Consider the following 19,152-nt stretch of genomic DNA (forward strand, 5'->3'; position numbering starts at 1 on the left):
TTGTTTTTGCGACTAGGACACGGCAGAGCGTACGCTCGTCGCCTGCCCCGCATGGGAGGGGTGGCGCCGTGTCCTCGTCGCAAAGATAGGAAACGACTTGTCGTGTAAGGCGATATTCGACGCGTAGCGCGACGCAGGGTGCGTGAGAGACGCACAAGCCCGCCGCCGTCGAGCGGGGCCAGAGAGGCAGATCTCGCCCAAGCCCTGGCCTTCTAAGTGTTTCGGGTTCCCCTCACATGTCGGTCTGGGGACCGGCGAGGGGGGCCTAAGAAGACGACGTGCAAGGTGCTCTGCACGCTGGACACGGGTTGAAGATTGAAGACAAAATTAAAACAGTTATATTAGCATTGTTGTGAATTAATTTAATCTTCCAATATATTATTTTATTAGTAAAACGTGCGAAGTTAAATTAATTTGTCATTTTTTCATTCAAAATTAAATTTACGTCACAATTATAAAAATATTAATATCAACAAATAACAAATAAAAGACAATGTAACTATCAAATAAGGAACTGAATTGTGTCGCGTTATTGAAATTGGACCCAGAACGTTTTCGGTATGCCCGGTTCCTTCAAACATTGCGTCCACGTTTCAGAATATGCAGACTGAGCGTGTATTGTCGCCTTTCCGAGTATTTCCTTCTTCGCCATTTTCGTTTTGCATCCTAAGCTTATATAAATGCTGACTTGATCGAGGCTCGCTTTGAAAACCGATAGCCTCACTGTCGCGGATTTAGGGTCCCATCTGGCGGATATCGTTGGGACGAATCTGTCGCTCTTCCAGAAGCACTCGGCTTTGTTCGCCTCCAATATAGTCGCTTTCAGGTACAGAGGTGCTGGAAATTGAATATTTATTACCTTCAAAATAAGATCGCATCCAGGAAAATGTTTAAAAAAAATTACATCAAGTATTTCGGATATTAATTTTTACATGATATTGAAAAGGAAGAATATTGAAAAAACAATAATTTCAATCTATTTTATTTCCCTAGAAATATTTAATTACGTTTAAAAACGGTTCTTTTCGTATTCTTGTACAGCAAGTAATTCTTATTGAAGAGTAGACATATTATAAAGTATTAACCCGAAGCACTGAAAACTATAAAACTCGGGTTAGGGTTAGTTAAAATGAAATGCTATTTAGTTGTTATTAAATGCGCTAGCTGCGTTGGCGTACATACAGATTGTTAAATGGCTGCGAAAGCCAATAGACGTGAGTGACCCACTATTCATACCGGATTGCATATAGGCTTAGTGGCAGAAATCGGCAGGATAGCAGTGCCTATCCGTATGGGTTTACAACACTACTACTTTCTAGAAAATATATAAGTATTGATTGTAAGATTTTAAATGCCATTATCAAACCAACCAAAAATGAGCGTTAGTGAGTGGAAGTAAAACATAAAATCCAACAAAACAATCATTCAGATGGCATATTTTTCGTCGTTTCTTTTAGCACGTCCCGAATGAAATTGTGACATCTGTATTAATGAATGAACGGATGTCTAAAGAATTCCGTCTTGCACCCCCTCGAATAACGACATATACATATATGTATCAACAATTTATGCCGTAAAATAATAGTGACAATTATTTTTGCATGAAAAATAGGACAGGAAGAAAATAAAAAACGTGTGGCACTCGGGAACTGCCGCAGTAAAGCTATTGCATAGCATGTTTTATCAACTTATCCAATTATAATTAGACAATGATAATTTAATATTAAAACAATAATAAAACAAGACCACGCTATATTAAACATTATTAAAACCAAACCTTAACTGTCCCCTTCACACTTATAAGCGAGACCGCGCGAGAGAGAGATGGGCAGACTTTTCATGATGCGCATGCAGTGTGACGTCACGCCACGCGCTTATTCACAAACACTACACAAGCGCAACGTGTGAAGGTGTTGAACGCGAGCTACATGGTAGGCGGAGTGAGGGGTGTAAGGTTTTTTTCGTTACAGAATTTCATGATTCGGTCGCCGCGCTCAAGGCCCGCGATAAAAGCTATGCAATAGCTTATAAAGAGGTTGGTATTACATTACAAAACAATGGCCATGTAATATATATATATATATATTTTTTTTTTTATTGCTTAGATGGGTGGACGAGCTCACAGCCCACCTGGTGTTAAGTGGTTACTGGAGCCCATAGACATCCACAACGTAAATGCGCCACCCACCTTGAGATACAAGTTCTAAGGTCTCAAGTATAGTTACAACGGCTGCCCCACCCTTCAAACCGAAACGCATTACTGCTTCACGGCAGAAATAGGCAGGGTGGTGGTATATGAACTATAACTCTTATTAATTAGTAACTACGCTATAATACCGTAGGTTAGTTTAGTTATTAGTTTTTTAATGGCATTTAACGATCGATGTTTACACTAGGCGACTGCTCTACTCTCTCGGCTAAACAAGAAGGCCTCCGCCAGACATGACGGATCGTATGCATCCCGCCACATTCGCGACAGCACACGCACAGGATGTTTGACACTGAAAGATTTATTTTCGGAGTGCAAAATAGAGTTTGCCTTTGGGACTCTAGAGAAAAGCCAGATAGAACGACAAAGAAACAAGCATGGGAAGAGATAGCAAAATTATTTTACTACATACAGTCGAAGAGTATTTAACGGATCCATTACGACCACAGCGTAGAAGCGATGGTATTCGACTGATAATCTGCCGCTGAATATTCAATATGACTGCAATGTATAGTATAGTTGACTGCCGCGAAAATTCGGTTTCGGAATATCCGTCAAGTGTAGCGCTGGCCTAAAGGTTCGTCCAAAGTTTAATATAGACATACATTTTTTCAAAGCTATTATTTGCGAAGGTAAATATTAAATATTCTTTATACTGTATTTTTTTACCTTAAAAAATTCAATTTGAGTATAAATCTAAATTTCATTGAAAAACAGTACAGATAAATAAAACATTGGACATTTATATCTAAAAAAAAAGGACAGCGTCTTAAAAAAACAGTACTGTCCTGCCAAAAACAGAACGAATGGTCACCATACGTAAATCATAATTCAAAGTTCACAGACAAATTTTCTTAACTCACGTTAACTCTATTGAAACTTTTCTCAACTGTGTTTATGTACATATAAAGCAGTATTCGACACTGAAAAGTTTTAGAGTTCGCATTATGATTCAACACACGTAGCTCTAGTGTTGTTAAAACCGCTCTCGCTTTCTAAATAAGCAAAGCGAAATCTTGTGAACATTAACGGCGTGATATTTTTGTTGATTCCAAGTTTAAAATGAAGTCGCACAAGAAAATCGACGATATGGATATAGTATAAATAATAGGTAATAGGTATTAAATAAATAACCTGTACCTAACCACCCTGGTGGTTAGGTACCACCACCCTGCCTATTTCTGCCGTAAACCAGTAATGCGTTTCGGTTTGAAGAGTTGGGCAGTCGTTATACTGTTAAAATTGAGATTGAACTCGTGTATCAATCAAGGTGGGTGACGGTGTTTACGTTGTAGAACTCTATTGCCTCCGGCAACCACTTAACACCAGGTGGACCATGAATTCGTCCACCCATCTAAGCAATAAAGAAAATTATCTTATTTTAATATATCTTAATATATCTTATTTTAATTTGATTATTTTGCTTCAACCGGTGTATGATCTCATGAACCACCTGGTGTTACATACTTCATTACGTCGTTGTTTAGCTACCCAGAATACTTTACAGCTGTTTTAATTCAAATTTTTTTTTCTTTTCTTTTCCTACCTAAGCTGAGAGCCTAGAGGCTATATCAGCGTAACCTTAACTAGTAGGTGAGCTCACAGGGCTCAAACCTGACGACGTTGCTAACACGAACCCTAGCAAGAGCCGTGCTTCGCAGAACCTACCACTGGATCGGAAACGCGACTCACTCAGAAGATCCGGCGAGAAACTCAGTGGGCTGTGTCTGAAGGGTTAATTTACTCGTCGAGCCCTTCGTCGCAAGCGACGGGTTCGACGAGAACGATGACCGGTTCTATCGCGAAGCAGTCCTGTATTACGGTTTGAAGGCCGGAGCAGCGTTTATGCAATACAGTTATGACTTCTACAATATGGCTCAATGTGGGTGGCGGCATTCTTATTGTAATGTCTATAAGCTCCGATAGCACTTAACACCAGTGTGCTTAGTGCGGGTTTTGCCTACGTTTGCCGCTAGGGGCTCTGTTCCAACTCCATACAAATTTGAGTTAACTTTTACACTATCGAGAACGTTAAAAAACTCGCACTAAGCACACGAGAGTTCGTTCACTTAACGCTAATAAAGTAGGCAAGCCGTTCCTTTATTGTAATTGAGATTTTCACCTCACGTCGCAAAGTGGGCAGTACTCATAGCAGTCATATCTGCAGTACCTAGTAACCGCTAATCCGGCTGGTTTCCCATATCAAGAATCTATAAGTCTAATCTCCAGGTGGTCTATGATCGGCGTGTTTATATTTCAAGGCATTAAAAAAAAACAATCTACGAAACACGTAAATTCTGAAAGACCAACAACACATTGAGTAAGATGCGATCGATACCACGTGGCATTGAACGTTTCGGCTTGTATGTGCGAAATTCGCATAAAATACTAAGTAATTGCACGTAAGCTAGGCAGGTAGGTAACCTACCTCACTTATTTGCTGGTGCAAATGTGTGCAATATGTGCACGTTTGGAGCACGTTTCTAAACTATCTGCTAGATCTGCCGCGAGGTAGCTGTGGTTTTCCTTTCGTGAATTAAGTTAGACGTTCTAGCAATACAATACTTCAATGCTCAGGCTTCATTATCTATAGTATTGATCCCGGATAGCTGTTTAATATCAGATAACCTATGACCTCGACTACCAATCTTGCCGTACAAAAGAACTGGACTGAGTTTAACTATACTAAGCTCAACTAAGGTCACAACTAAGACGTATTTTATAAAATCTAGTAACTTGCATTTAATCGATAATTTTGAATAGAATATAGCCGTGTCTAACGTAAACACCACGTTCCTGGTCGCACGCAATCGCTCGTTAAAACTTAATATTCTCACCTTTATATTTCTCGTGTTCCTGCATTGTGTGGACGCTGCAACGTAATCTGTTTACTGTCAACTGAACCACATCGTTCAGACCGTCTTCGCTCGCCGTGTACAAAAGGGTCACCTCCAGTTGGCCTTTAGTGTTTTCACCCTGAAGTTTTTTTTACAATTTAAACGATCGATTATTTACAAAGCATTTTTTTTAGAGGAATGTAGTACGTGATATTTTCTACATTCGGCCTATTACTAAAACAATTCTAACTCTAAAACCTCCATGGTTTTGCCCCATGTGTCAAGATGGATCACGGTATTAGGGTTTTGATATCTATCTGCTCCGGTAACAATATAATACTGTAATATGTAGGTCGGAGCTTCAATTCACAAACACAGAAAATAAATATAGCTTAAGAACTAAAAAAATATGCAAGGCAGACTAAAAGTTGATAAAAAAATTTCTGTGTATATTATATGCAGATAATGCATATTTAATCAAAGTACTAAGATTATTGCATTATCATCCGACCTTAAAATTTTCAAGTTTATCAGGAGTGTGGAAGTTAAATAGGATAGACAGATAGACCAGAAGAGACTAAGAAAAGCGTAAAACTTAAAACTTTGTTTGCGTCGTCGAAGAATACCATATAGTTAGTCTAGTACATAAAAACTAGTAACATTGATGTGAGTTTTTGTTTAAACTTTATACATCACGTTTTTGTTGCCCACAGATATCTCGAATGTCGGAAAATTCCAATTCCGGTCAATGACACAAGCAATGCCAAAGATAAAATGCCACAAATATTTCTTTTTATATTATAATCTAAGAGCTAATGAAAAGACTTGGGGATCTGTATCGATCTAATCTTGGTCTATCTTGAAGTTTCTGGACAGCATTTGAACAAAATAGCTTGAGGTAACTTCTTAAAAAAGTTAACATGTAAGGTAATGTGGATAGCCCATAAGACAAATTATAGTGTAGAAAATATATTAGTATTCAACTCAACTCCTCCCATTCCACGTCAGCCCTGATGTCAAGTTAGTCAAGCTAACTATCGATTGGGTACTAATAGACAATTTTAAGAAAAAGTAATTTAAAAAAGGTGTAGATGGCATCCAACAGTAAACAATATATTTCAGAAAATTTTACAGCGGCTAGGAACAAAAATATCTGCCTGAACTACCACCGATTTTTAATTTGCTTAAAAAAACTTTTAAAACTCTTCTTAATATCTTACAAATAATCATATTGCAATTCATCATCAATATAAAAATTATAATTCTTCCAAATATTTTTGTTATTGCAATAATACCAGAATAGCTAGTTAATTTTAAAATGGAATAGAAACAATGTGGAACTCTGTTATTTGGAATAAAGGTAGATGTGTATTATCTTTTTTTAAGGAGTGACTTTTAATTATACCTACAATGCTTGTAATTTTGTTTATTAGTGCAAAAAATTTAAAAGCTAGACCATCTTTAACCACTATATTTTACTTTACAGGCAATCTTCTCTAGTAGGTACTATTCACGTGATCATGGACGATATAACAAATTTTAGAATCTGAAATATTGTCAGCACAGTATTTATTTTATTTGTCGAAACAGACACTTGGATATGTGAAACGCACAGAGTTCGGATGGCTCGAGGTCGCAACTATTTTTTGTAGACTGTATTATAAGGCCGAATCAAGATTCACACGAAATGACTCACTCATACGAGACTACGAGTTAATTTAATGACAAATCAGCCTCTGTACGTCTATATTCCTATGATTTGTTCTAAATAATCAAGATAAAACTTTAGAGAAAGCAAAATCAGAGTTAACTCATGTCCTAAATACAACAGTCGGTCATTGACGAGAATAGCGAATTTAATTGAGAATATTTCTCTTTCGTTTCATTATCTCCGCATTTACCTATGAGAGTGAGTCGATTTTTTTTTAATATGATAAAAAAAAGTTGAGTATGTCACGAATTGCTCGTAATATGTAATATGACATAATGTGTGACATAATATTTTTGTACGAATCTACGTAACTCATGCGTACGTACGATATTTATTAATAATTCAATAATAACTACATACCCGTTTTTCACTTGCGGTAATTCCACTTGCAATCGCATTTATGGGCCTCCATATGTCTGGAGTTCCAATCAAACCGTTCTTCAAATCATTTTGAAATAATTTAGAGTCAAAATTCCAAGTGGCTGCCCCTACGGTCCGTCGTTTTTCCAAAATTGATTTTTGTGCTATCGCTTCAGCTTTTGTCGCTTTGAAACTACTGAATGTTTTCTCCAGAAAACCTGTTTTAGCTTTGGGTTCCTCTTGATCTCCTACTTTTGCATTTTTAGTATCTATTGTCTTACTGTTTTTACGTTTGTCGGCTTCTTGTTTTGGCGGCTCTAATATAGCATAAATTGTAAGTGATAAAAAATGACCAGATACTAAATTCTGAAGGTCAATTTTGTCCGACGACTTCTTCGCTTCTTTTTGCTTTAATTGAAATTTGAAATCTTCGTTCCATACCGGCCATGAATTCTCTTGTAGCGTCGTTTCGTATTTACTTTCGCCGGGAAATACTTTTACCTGTAAAATACGGATATGATTTAATTTCGTCGACCTTTTCTAATTTATTTACCAAAACTGAATTACATTATTGGGCTGTATGTACACAGAGAAGCTATTGCTCTTAAATTAAATTTAGGAAATTAGTCATAACAAATGTAAGAAAATCGTTCAAAAAAAACCTTTGCGCAATAGTTACACTAAATTGTTTCATATTCATAAATAAAAGTTAACAATGGCTATCAGTAATTTTGTTGTATAGGCAGATAAGAAAACGATTTAAAAAAATGCATACACATAGATCGAGATAACGTCCCAAACACTGATAACAGTGATAAAGTCGCGAACAATATCATATTGGGTGTGATGTAATGGCGACAATTGAAAAATACACGAGCACTTGTATCTCAGTTGGTAAATATTTTCGTACATTTACGCTTTACATTAGTTAACTCTAGTTAATTCCAAAACATAAGCTCCTTTTTATACACTTGGGAAGTTAGTAGTTCATTATACAAATAAGTAATAAAAACCCTCAAATTCAATGGATTATTTTTTAATGCTTAGATGGGTCGACGATCTGACAGCCCCCCCGGTTGTTAAGTGGTTACTGGAGCCCATAGACATCTACAACGTAAATGCGCCACCCACCTTGAGATATAAGTTCTAAGGTCTCACTTTTTACAGTATAACGGCTGCCCCGTCCTTAAAACCGAAACGCATTACTGCTTCACGGCTTTCACGGCTTCATGACGGGTTCTCCCGTCATGGATATCGGAAAGACGAGTCAAAAACATGTAGACCCAGATTCCGAATACCAATTAGTATTTCAGCAGACTGTTTCCGAACAGGAACAAAATGAACTAGCTAGCACCACCTCGCACCGCAAAGTGTTTACTAACCAATTAATATGCATACGAAATAATATTATGCAGACGAAAGTAATTGTCTGTCTGTTTCATTATTATGCCCAAGCGACTAATACATTTCTTACAAAATGTTGTATGGAATTAAGTTATCCTGTAGACCGAATGGTAAACCGTCGACGTCGCCCAAAGCACGTCATCACGGATCCTCCTGATCCATTAACGGTGCTTTTAGGCAATACAAGCACCGGTCACCGTCCTCGTCGAACCCGTCGCTTGCGACGAAGGGCTCGACGAGCGAATTAACCCACAGACACAGCCCGCTGAGTTTCTCGCCGGATATTCTCAGTGGGTCGCGCTTCCGACCCGGTGGTAGATTCTGCGAAGCACTGCTCTTGCTAGGGTCAGTGTTAGCAATTCTCCGGTTTGAGCCCCGTGAGCTCACCTACCAAGCTAGGGTAAGCTGAAATAGCCTCTCAAGGCTATCAGCACAGGTAGGAAAAAAAAAAAGTATGGAATTAGTTTGAGCTCTGGGAAATTTTATAGGCTAACTTTCATCTGACTGGTGGACATGGGTCCCCGCTCACGCGATATTAAGCGTAGTTCACGCAAGCGAAACTGCATATGGAAAGATTTTTCGTTGAACCCGTCGCTTGGGTGAAGGGTTTGTCGAGTGAATTAACCCATAGACACAGCCCACTGAGTTTCTCGCCGGATCATCTCAATGGGTCGCGATTCCGGTCCGGTGGTAGATTCTGCGAAGCACTGCTCTTGCTAGGGCTAGTGTTAGAAACATCGTCAAGTCAGAGCTGCGTGAGCTCACCTACTTGCTCGTTTACGCTGGAATACCCCTAAAAGCTACCAGCTTAGGTATGGGAAAAAATGGAAAGACATTAAGTAATAAGCATGAACTACAAATATGTTATTAAATTCATGTTATCATTTATTATTTTTAGTACTTCTCATTTCGAGTTTATTGTATGACTATTACATTTGCATTCAATCGTCATGAAATAAATCTAATGCAGGAAAGTATTAATTCAGTTTACGATAAAAGGAAAACAAAGATAAAACGTACATGTATTTTATGTGATTAAAAATGGCATTGTAGTGCGTCTACTACTCTTTTTTTTTCATTAAATCTTAAGCAAAAAAAAATTTATTCTAAAATACCCGCTACGATGACAATATTGTTTAAATGTCCGTTTGGAACTATCGGACCTATACACGATTTTGTACCTTAATCCATGAGAAATGCCCTTTTTTTTCGGGCCGGGGGCCGAACCTCCTACTACTGAGCCGTATGATGGTCTGCCTACACGAGCAATAAAAAAATCAAAAAATATTATATTTTAAAGTACTAACTTCATGGAAACAGTCGCAGCTACTTTTGTGTAATGCTTAACCGAACAATAAGACAATAACCAATATTAACGAAATTAATCGAGCGACTGCTTAACTACAAAGCACGAGGGTCGTAACTCGTCGTAAACACGAGTATATAAATAGCAAATAGAAAAATCGAAAATGATTAGTATTTAAAATGTTTGTTTAAAATCATGTAAGCGCTCACCGACATTTGGCATCGTGGCTGTAAGCCATGGAGCCACTGCGGTAATCCACAGTGCGCTTCTAGAGATCTTTTTTGCCACGTACCATCCGGCTATGGAATGAGCTCCCCTCCACGGTGTTTCCCGAGCGCTATGACATGTCCTTCTTCAAACGAGGCTTGTGGAGAGTATTAAGCGGTAGGCAGCGGCTTGGCTCTGCCCCTGGCATTGCTGAAGTCCATGGGCGACGGTAACCACTCACCATCAGGTGGGCCGTATGCTCGTCTGCCTACAAGGGCAATAAAAAAAAAAGAAAGTAAATTATATATTTAAGCTGCTCTTATATGCGTGTGGGTGGTAGAAATCGTGTTATCACTATTCCAGCTTCTCAATCTACCCCAGCTGGTCTTGGGTCGCTGACCGCCTCGGGTAAGGTCGCTTACCCGCGGATTACTAACTTTACCTCATTGACTTCACATAATTAAATCGCCTTCTGCTCTGTCTAATCTTCCGCAATTCTTGGGTTTAAGTATTTATTAATTTATTTTTTAGGTATTAAAATCACTTTAGCATAGCTTCATATATTTTTTTATATTTAAGTAGGTACATTATTTTCATTAAAATCTGTATTCAAGATAAAAGCAGAATTTATTACACGGAACGCTGAAATGACTATAAAATGAAGCTATAAAGTCTATAGACTGCTGTTCCGTAATAATTTTTATATGTACGGACGTAATAAACACCACATTATGATTACTTGGATTACACACAAAAAGATTTACATTCTTTACACCAGTCGTATGATAGTCGCTATGAGCAACCAATCACTATATAGCTGGGTCTATTGTGGATACATCTAAATGTAATTCGTCTTAATCCATGCCAGGATCTAGCATTCACTGGACTATTTGGTATCATTGAGTAACATAATGTGCAGTATTAGAATGAAGACGTTTTATTGCCTTAACGGCATCATTAGAGACCAGTAGAACTTTTTATAATAGAATTATTAACGTATTCGTATACAAAGGCCAACACTGTACTATAAAAACGGAGACTCTAGAACTCATGTCTCAGACTGGCTGTTGATGTCTATGAGCTTCGGTAACAGGCAGGTAACAGGTTTCGGCAGGTGGTCCTTTAGCTCGTCAATCCATCTAAGCATTCAAAAAATGTCTACAAATACTTTACTAAATTATAGTGCCATTATTGCCTTTATGAATTAGATCCATTTCAACTTATGCAGTAGGTTAATTACTTAAACGGAATTTTTGAACATGATTTTCACCCCCTTCAAAATGTCTGATTAACTCGAAATTTGATATACTTATTTACTATGAATATTTTGTCAAAACATATTCATTTGTGTAGTTTCAGCTATAAAAAGTGTATCTATACTAATATTATAAAGAGGAAAGATTTGTTTGTTTGTTTGTTTCGAATAGGCTACGAAACTACTGGACCGATTTGAAAAATTATTTTTCCATTAGAAGCCGACATTGTCCCTGATGAACATAGGCTACTTTTTTATTTTTATTTTTTATTTTGTTTTTTTGGTTTCATGTGTGTTTTAATATTTCCGAAGCGAAGCGAGGGCGGGTCGCTAGTTTGCTATAAAAGGGTACTTCTGTGCCTACAGACAAATGAATATGTTATTGACAAAATATTCATAGTAAATAAGTATATCAAATGTTCATATTATATATCACATTATCAATAAATAAGTATAGTAAATAAGTATATCAATCAATGAATATGTTATTGACAAAATATTCATAGTAAATAAGTATATCAAATGTTCATATTATTTATCACATTATCAATAAATAAGTATAGTAAATAAGTATATCAATCAATGAATATGTTATTGACAAAATATTCATAGTAAATAAGTATATCAAATGTTCATATTATTTATCACATTATCAATAAATAAGTATAGTAAATAAGTATATCAATCAATGAATATGTTATTGACAAAATATTCATAGTAAATAAGTATATCAAATTTCGAGTTGATCAGACATTTTGAATGGGGTTAAAATCATGTTCAAAAATTCCGTTACAAACATACATACATACGTCTGAAGCTAATAAAAGCATATTAATAAGAAACACACAGTTTTACTTTTTATGTCAGAGGATCGTCAAATTTGACTCAATCAGACAGAATAAATTTGTCAATAGTGTTGGTATAAAAACACTCAATGTTTGTACGTATCAATCGATATAACCGAACGTAATCCAATTAAACCTGATTTAATTTAGCTGTAGCGAATGAAGTACACTTGTTAAATGAAATCGATCCAATTGCACATATTGAACGTACCCGAATTAAAACCCGACAAATAACGCATCTCAGAATCAATTCTTTGTTAGACTAATTCGTTCAATTTATATTGCGCAGGACACGCCCTTCGCCATTCGGCAAAATTGTTTTAATCTTTATGACTTCATCTAATATAAGCCGGGGTCTGAATAGACTATTAATTTGATAGTTATGGATTTTTAAATGGATTATTTGAGCAAACGAGTGCCCAGTCCGCATAAAGTTTATAACTTGTTGGAGCAACCAAACGGCAGTGTTGTCACCGATTTCCAAGATTTGAGATCGGAAAGCATGAATCCTTTCCTATTAACATAGGTAACATAGAGTGGTGGTTTATGTTTACATGTTCACAACACATTGGATCATCTATAACGAATTTCGCTGATTGATGTTTTTTTAGTATTATACATTTAGAAAACGAGATCATTTGTCTTCCAAAGCTCCGGTGGTAGATTTTGCTTAGCTTTTGCTCTTGCTAAGGCTAGTGTTTTTTTTTATTGCTCAGATGGATGGATGAGCTCACAGCCCAGCTGGTGTTAAGTGGTTACTAGAGCCCATGGACATCTACAACGTAAATGCGCCACCCACCTTGAGATATAAGTTCTAAAGTCTCAGTATGATTACAACGGCTGTCCCACCCTTCAAACCGAAACGCATTACTGCTTCACGGCAGAAATAGGCAGGGTGGTGGTACCTACCCGTGCGGATTCACAAGAGGTCCTACCATCAGTTCACAAGAGGTCACAGATTTTCCTACACTAAAGTTTAATTTATGTTAAATTAACTCTCAATGTATTTTTGATAGAATCATCTGAATTGTTTAACAAGAGATTTCGTTATCGTTCCTGGTTAATTCTCTTGTTTGTCCATGGTAAATCTATATCCCAGTCATCACATCTATAGATTTAGAAAAAAAATAAGATGAAATTAATTAAAGATGAAATTCCGAAAATTAACCTATATAACCTACTCCTTGACCTGCTACCTAATATTGTCCTTGATTTGCGTAAATAAATTGAATGTGACGTCTAGTTTCGCAATGCTTTATCTCCATTTTATTGCACGCCTAGAATGAGTTTTAAAAACATGACTAACATTCAAGTTTCAACTCAACACATACGATTTGTTACCTCAGCGATATACACAATACAATAATTACACAATGGATAACGATGCATCTAATATTGCCTCATGCTTGTCATAATCGTTTATAAATTACTAGTATGGAGACTATAGTTGAGGACAGTGGCGGATTTACCCAAAGGCCCGGTAGGCTCGTGCCTAGGGCGGCCAGATTTAGGGGCGGTCCCAATCGTATCAAAAAACTTATTATAATTTATACCGCATAAAACTTTTTTTTTTTCCTAAATTTCTAAATCTTTTTAGATACAACTTGGCATAAAGTAATTTCATTATACAGTCTATAGGGTGGATGCTGATAAAGGGGCGGCTGATGGCTTGGGGCCTAAGGCGGCCGACACTGCAAATCCGCCCCTGGTTGAGGAGCGTGTGACTCCTATCAGTAATTAGTACTTTTGACGAAAGATGAACCCGCAAGTTAAGTGGCTGTCGCTTATGGACATCGGCAATTTAAATTATGTGTCGTAGCACACATATTGTTAAGTAATTTACACTATAGGTCTACTTATTTCTAAAGAAAGAAATACCCAAAATAGCCGATAATTAATAAAATTACGCCAGGAACAGTGAATCTCGATTTATTTTAATATCCTTTCAAATCTATTATGTATATATTCTGGAAAAAAGGAAAAACGATGATAGGTAATCGTGCCGCCTCAGTGATATACCCTGCCTCCGGATTTAAAGTATTTCCTTATTTTAGGCTCTGCTGAGTCTTTAGATACTACAAATGTTTTTGGTCCAAAATAATTTGTTCAGAATTTACTTAGATTTTCGCGAGTCGTAAACATTAATGAAGTTACTTTTGTATAAGATTTATTTTGTGTAAGATTTGTTATTTTTATTTCACAATTTCAAATACTTTAATCCTCGTGAACGACAAAGATGCTCCTTTTTTTGTTATGTTGAATTACATCCGTGTATATATAGCCATGGATTTAGTGCCGCTGATGAGGATGATGATGATGATGAATAAAATAAAATAAAATTGATTTAAACACTAGTTTTAAACTCCACACAAATTGAAATTTCGACAATTTTCGTCAATCATACTTGCTAACACCAATTTATGTGTCTCGCTTAGATAGCGCTTCGTAACGTCGAGCTGGCCTCAATTAGGAAAACAATTATACGGATGTTAAATACCTGGGCGGTAGCGCACTATACCCGTATCACGTAGACTCATCACAATGGCCATTGTACGTGAATCTGATAAATTTTATTACAAGTTACCAACAACAATGTATTTTTAACAAGCCATTAGATGACAATTCCAGAACATTTTTACATCTATGAATACTTTCTTAATTATTATATACGAGTATGTATGATATTTTATAATGCTTAAGTGCGTACGAAGCACGAGTAACAGTACATTAAAATGAACATCACTAACACAAAATGCCCCTATTTTGTTCCAAAACTAGTCTTTAGTTTACTAGAGTTTAGTCTTTTTATTATTGACTAAAACTAGGGACGTGGAGTTATTAATTCTCAACGAGTTCTCACCTCCCGATATACCTATATCAGAGTAACATAATGCTGTTATCTATTTTTCATTTTCTATACGAAATTATGATTTTCTAGCAAATAATTTAGTAATCACACCTCACAATTCATTAATGCTGAATTTTTTTTTTTTTTATTGCTTAGTTGGGTGGACGAGCTCACAGCCCACCTGGTGTTAAGTGGTTACTGGAGCCCATAGAAACCTACAACGTAAATGCGCCGCCCATCTTGAGATATAAGTTGTAAGGTCTCAGTATAGTTACAACGGCTGCCCCACCCTTCAGACCGAAACGCATTACTGCTTCACGGCAGAAATAGGCAGGGCGGTGGTACCTACCCGTGCGGACTCACAAGAGGTCCTACCACCAGTAAAAAGTATTTCTGTATAAATTAATATGAATGTGTGTTTCCAATTGTTCCTAGACTATTCATCGACTGTGATAAAACTTGGTACAGTTGTTATTTACTTTAGGGAATAGTATGATCAAGGCCCCATAAGGACCAACATGTACCTCAACAAAAATGTATTTGTGTATACAACATATAATATACATTTAAAAACACAGCGGGTCGTACCAGAGTTTCTTGTAGAAAATATTTCTTGATCTTTTATAGGTCAGCGTCTGTTCGGAGGTAAGAATCTAAAATGAAACTCTTTTCTTTTGATAGCTAGTTTCCTTCGTGAAATCAATATTAGACATCAACATCACAATAGATACTTTCCATTTGGGTCTTCCGATTTATAATATCAAAAGTATTTTAATAACAGCCAAATGTATAAGAAAGAGGTCCAGTATAAATAGTGCGGAAGTAATTTCACTAAACTGAAACGGGTTTTAATGAATGATATATATTATTGTGACAGAGAAGCTGAGGAGTGCGCGTTTGGGATGGTATGGACATGTGATGAGACGAAATGAAAATGAGGTTGGTAAGAGAGTGTTAACTATGAATGTGGAAGGATATAGAGGAAGAGGTAGACCTAAGAAGAAATGGATGGATTGTGTGAAAGACGATATGGGTAAGAGGGGAGTGAGCGAAGAAATGGTATATGATAGAAGAGTATGGAAGGAGAAAACATGTTGTGCCGACCCCAGGTGACTGGGAGAAGGGCAGAATAATGATGATGATGATGATATATTATTGATTAGAAAACGGACATCGATGTTACGTACTTATTTTAAAATTTATCTAACTACTGTTAAGATCAAACCTTATAGTGTGCGTAGTCAAAACGCTAGATAAATCATAATCAGACCATATGTTACCCAAGATGTATTACGGGTTATGAGGTGTGAACAACTCAAATTCTGCAATTAGTCTTGTCTAAATTATATATACAATATATGCAGTGTACCGCTCATCTATATTAATAGATATTTCTAACAATGTTTCCTAGCTACGCCGAATGTTTGTTTGGCGTAATTTATCGAAATTAAAATGAAATATCACGGCCAGCTGAAAATTATATTTGACTGTTTGAAAATACTCTATGGGCACTTTTTGAATTTTTGAGTCTCTGAGTTTGAAAAGGAATGGCACGTATATCATGTATTAAAATTTGGTGTGTGTTATTCACTTGTTTTTCACAGATGGCAGTGCATTGTGAGCCCGGACGTGTCAGTTACTATAACAGTCGATAATCTGTTTATTGGTGAAAAAAAAATATTTACGTATCGGATTAAAAGAATTCGACTCTTTTTCCAATGCAATTAAAACTTCAACCACGTAATTCAAATTGATGCCGACCGCATTGTGTTGTCATATCTGTCTGCTATTGCGAAGAGTCTTCCAATTTACGCCAATAAAAGAAATTATGTGTTATTGGGGTACGAACAGTAACATCGAAGTTAAGCATAAAAATACATTTTATTGTAATTAATTCATTATACTTTATCTCTAAGAAAAGCATTATTAAAAATATCAATGAATTAAATATTCATTTAATTAGCCATTAGCTATAGCATCATTAGCTATGTAACTTAATATTTTATAATCTACAAAATTTGACGGGACGAGTAGCGTGTGAGCAACCTTCGATCAATATTGACCGTAATGGTACATATCAATCACTAAGTGGTATTGATATAATTATTATATTATATACATAATGCGATAGGGACAACGGCTCGATAATGTCCCTGACATCTTCAACGACATAGTAACGGCGATCACTTATATTGAAGGTGAAGAATATGCTCATAAATCCAAAGAAAACTACAAGACCACGCAAATCACCAGAATCTTGACGGACCGTTCAATGCCGAATGTTTATTTTTATTTTTAGTGTTAAACTAGGGCGACCTCACCCACCAGCTGGTGTCGAGCGGTACTCGTAGCTCATAGACTTCAACCATGTCAATGCCACCGCTCATCTTGAGACACGAGTCCTAAGCCTCAGTTTCGTACAGAGTAACGACTGCCCCGCCCTTCAAACCGACACGCATTACTGTTTCATGGCAGAAATTGGCAGGGTAGTGACATCTACCCGTTCACTGTGTTCTGGCTGTCAGGTTTAGTTGAAGACTATTTTGCCTTGCCGTTCCGAAAAGTTCCCGACGCAGAATGAAAGCATCCTGATAACTCATTAAATACCTACTGTACTAGACTTTGGAGTCTGAACAGGATTTGTCGGGTGTGAGTTGTGACGTATAAGGTCGAGTGCAGAGTATGCTAATGAGTCAAAACTTTAATTTGTCAATACTGCACCAATAAATCTTACACAATTATTAATAGTTGTAAGTAAAAATAGGTTACTCTGCCCTAGTTTTTCTAGTATCCGTTTTCAGCGATGACTTACCATCAGGTGAGCTGCACATAATGTAAAATAAATATATACATCCATACACCAGCTGCCGTCTTACTTCGAGGCAGTAAAGTTTTTTTAGGTAAGTACCTAATTACATTAACAGTTAGTGAACGCTAAAAAAATAATAATAATTGGAGTTACCTTAACAAGGTATCCATGGGCGCGACTCAATCCAAACAAGGAAGGGAGGTGCCGGGCGCCAATAACTGTCACATATAAATTCTTTGTAATTGGGTGTAAGGCCAACTTGAAACCAATTTCTGGTTCTAAACTTCCACTCCCAGCTAACTGGGCTTCTTTATTTGAATTCAAAATATTTTTCAATTTATTTAGTGAAAATGCCATTGCACATAATACTTGTCTGCATCGGTTCAAGATTTGCAAATTAAATAAGTCGCATATAGAAACCGGTTCTTTGAATAATTGAACACGCTAGGCGCTTGTGTAGGTTCATTAATTGTGATGATCCTTCACTACAGATGTTCCTTCACATGATCTATAGATACTAAAAAGCACTAACTCCACATGACACAAAAATTTCATAGAATAACCATTTTTGTTGGTAACATTTTTAAGCCCAACATTATTAATCAAAACACACTCAAGTTACTACACTACTCGTCTATAACATACACAAAACACAACTAAATGAAAACATACTATTTACAACAAAGCACTACATACACAAAATTAAATAACATTCCCGTACCGCTATCAGTTGATATGACTATGAATTAAATGCTTATCAAACAATATATTATCTCTTTCTCACCTGTAGGTTTTGGTATCTTTGCGATTCCAAGAATCTAATACAACGACATTTTATTTTTGTAGTATTATGCAGCGTACTTCAGCTCCATCTATTAGAAGCCCACTAAAAAGTTTCAAATTATATCAATAGATGGCGTATTTACTATTGATTCCACCCTAGCAATCGAGTCTGAGCTTATTAAATAAGCTTTAGACCTTGTGCTCCGAAAATCCTGTAAATGTGTTTCCCATATTTTCACGCTCTTGCAGACACCATGATCACTGTAAGACTTATAATAGTGTTTGACCTGCCTATTTCTACTGCGAAGCAATTATGGCTCCAAGGATAGGACAGCTATTATAAACTTGAATTTTATATCTCAAGCTACGCATTCACGTCGCTGTTTGTGGCTCTTTAACCTTTAACATGTGAGCCAAGACCTTGTTCAAGTTAGTTATGAAAAGGTTTTTCTTAAAAAATTCTGACCATGTCAAAATTGACTAAATTTCAGTACGAATAGGTTCATACTAAATGCTAAACATCCAAAAAAAGCTCCTCTTACTTTTGAAAATAATTATTGCATCGTTATTAAAAAAAG

The 19,152-nt window shown here is 36.5% G+C and overlaps 1 protein-coding gene across 1 annotated transcript; it reads right to left on the minus strand.

Annotated features, from left to right (window-relative positions):
• Positions 1 to 341: 341 nt before the first annotated feature.
• LOC114251331 (uncharacterized) lies at positions 342 to 18,562 on the minus strand. The gene is made up of 4 exons (XM_028185551.2): positions 17,945 to 18,562; positions 7,118 to 7,618; positions 5,047 to 5,185; positions 342 to 837 (listed from the first exon to the last, which is right to left on the minus strand). The coding sequence occupies exons 1-4, from the start codon at positions 18,146 to 18,148 to the stop codon at positions 530 to 532; spliced, it is 1,152 nt and encodes a 383-aa protein (XP_028041352.1). The 5' UTR covers positions 18,149 to 18,562; the 3' UTR covers positions 342 to 529.
• Positions 18,563 to 19,152: the final 590 nt, after the last annotated feature.

Source organism: Bombyx mandarina, chromosome 22 (assembly GCF_030267445.1).
Source record: "Bombyx mandarina strain Sakado chromosome 22, ASM3026744v2".
NCBI classification, from domain to species: Eukaryota; Metazoa; Arthropoda; class Insecta; order Lepidoptera; family Bombycidae; genus Bombyx; species Bombyx mandarina.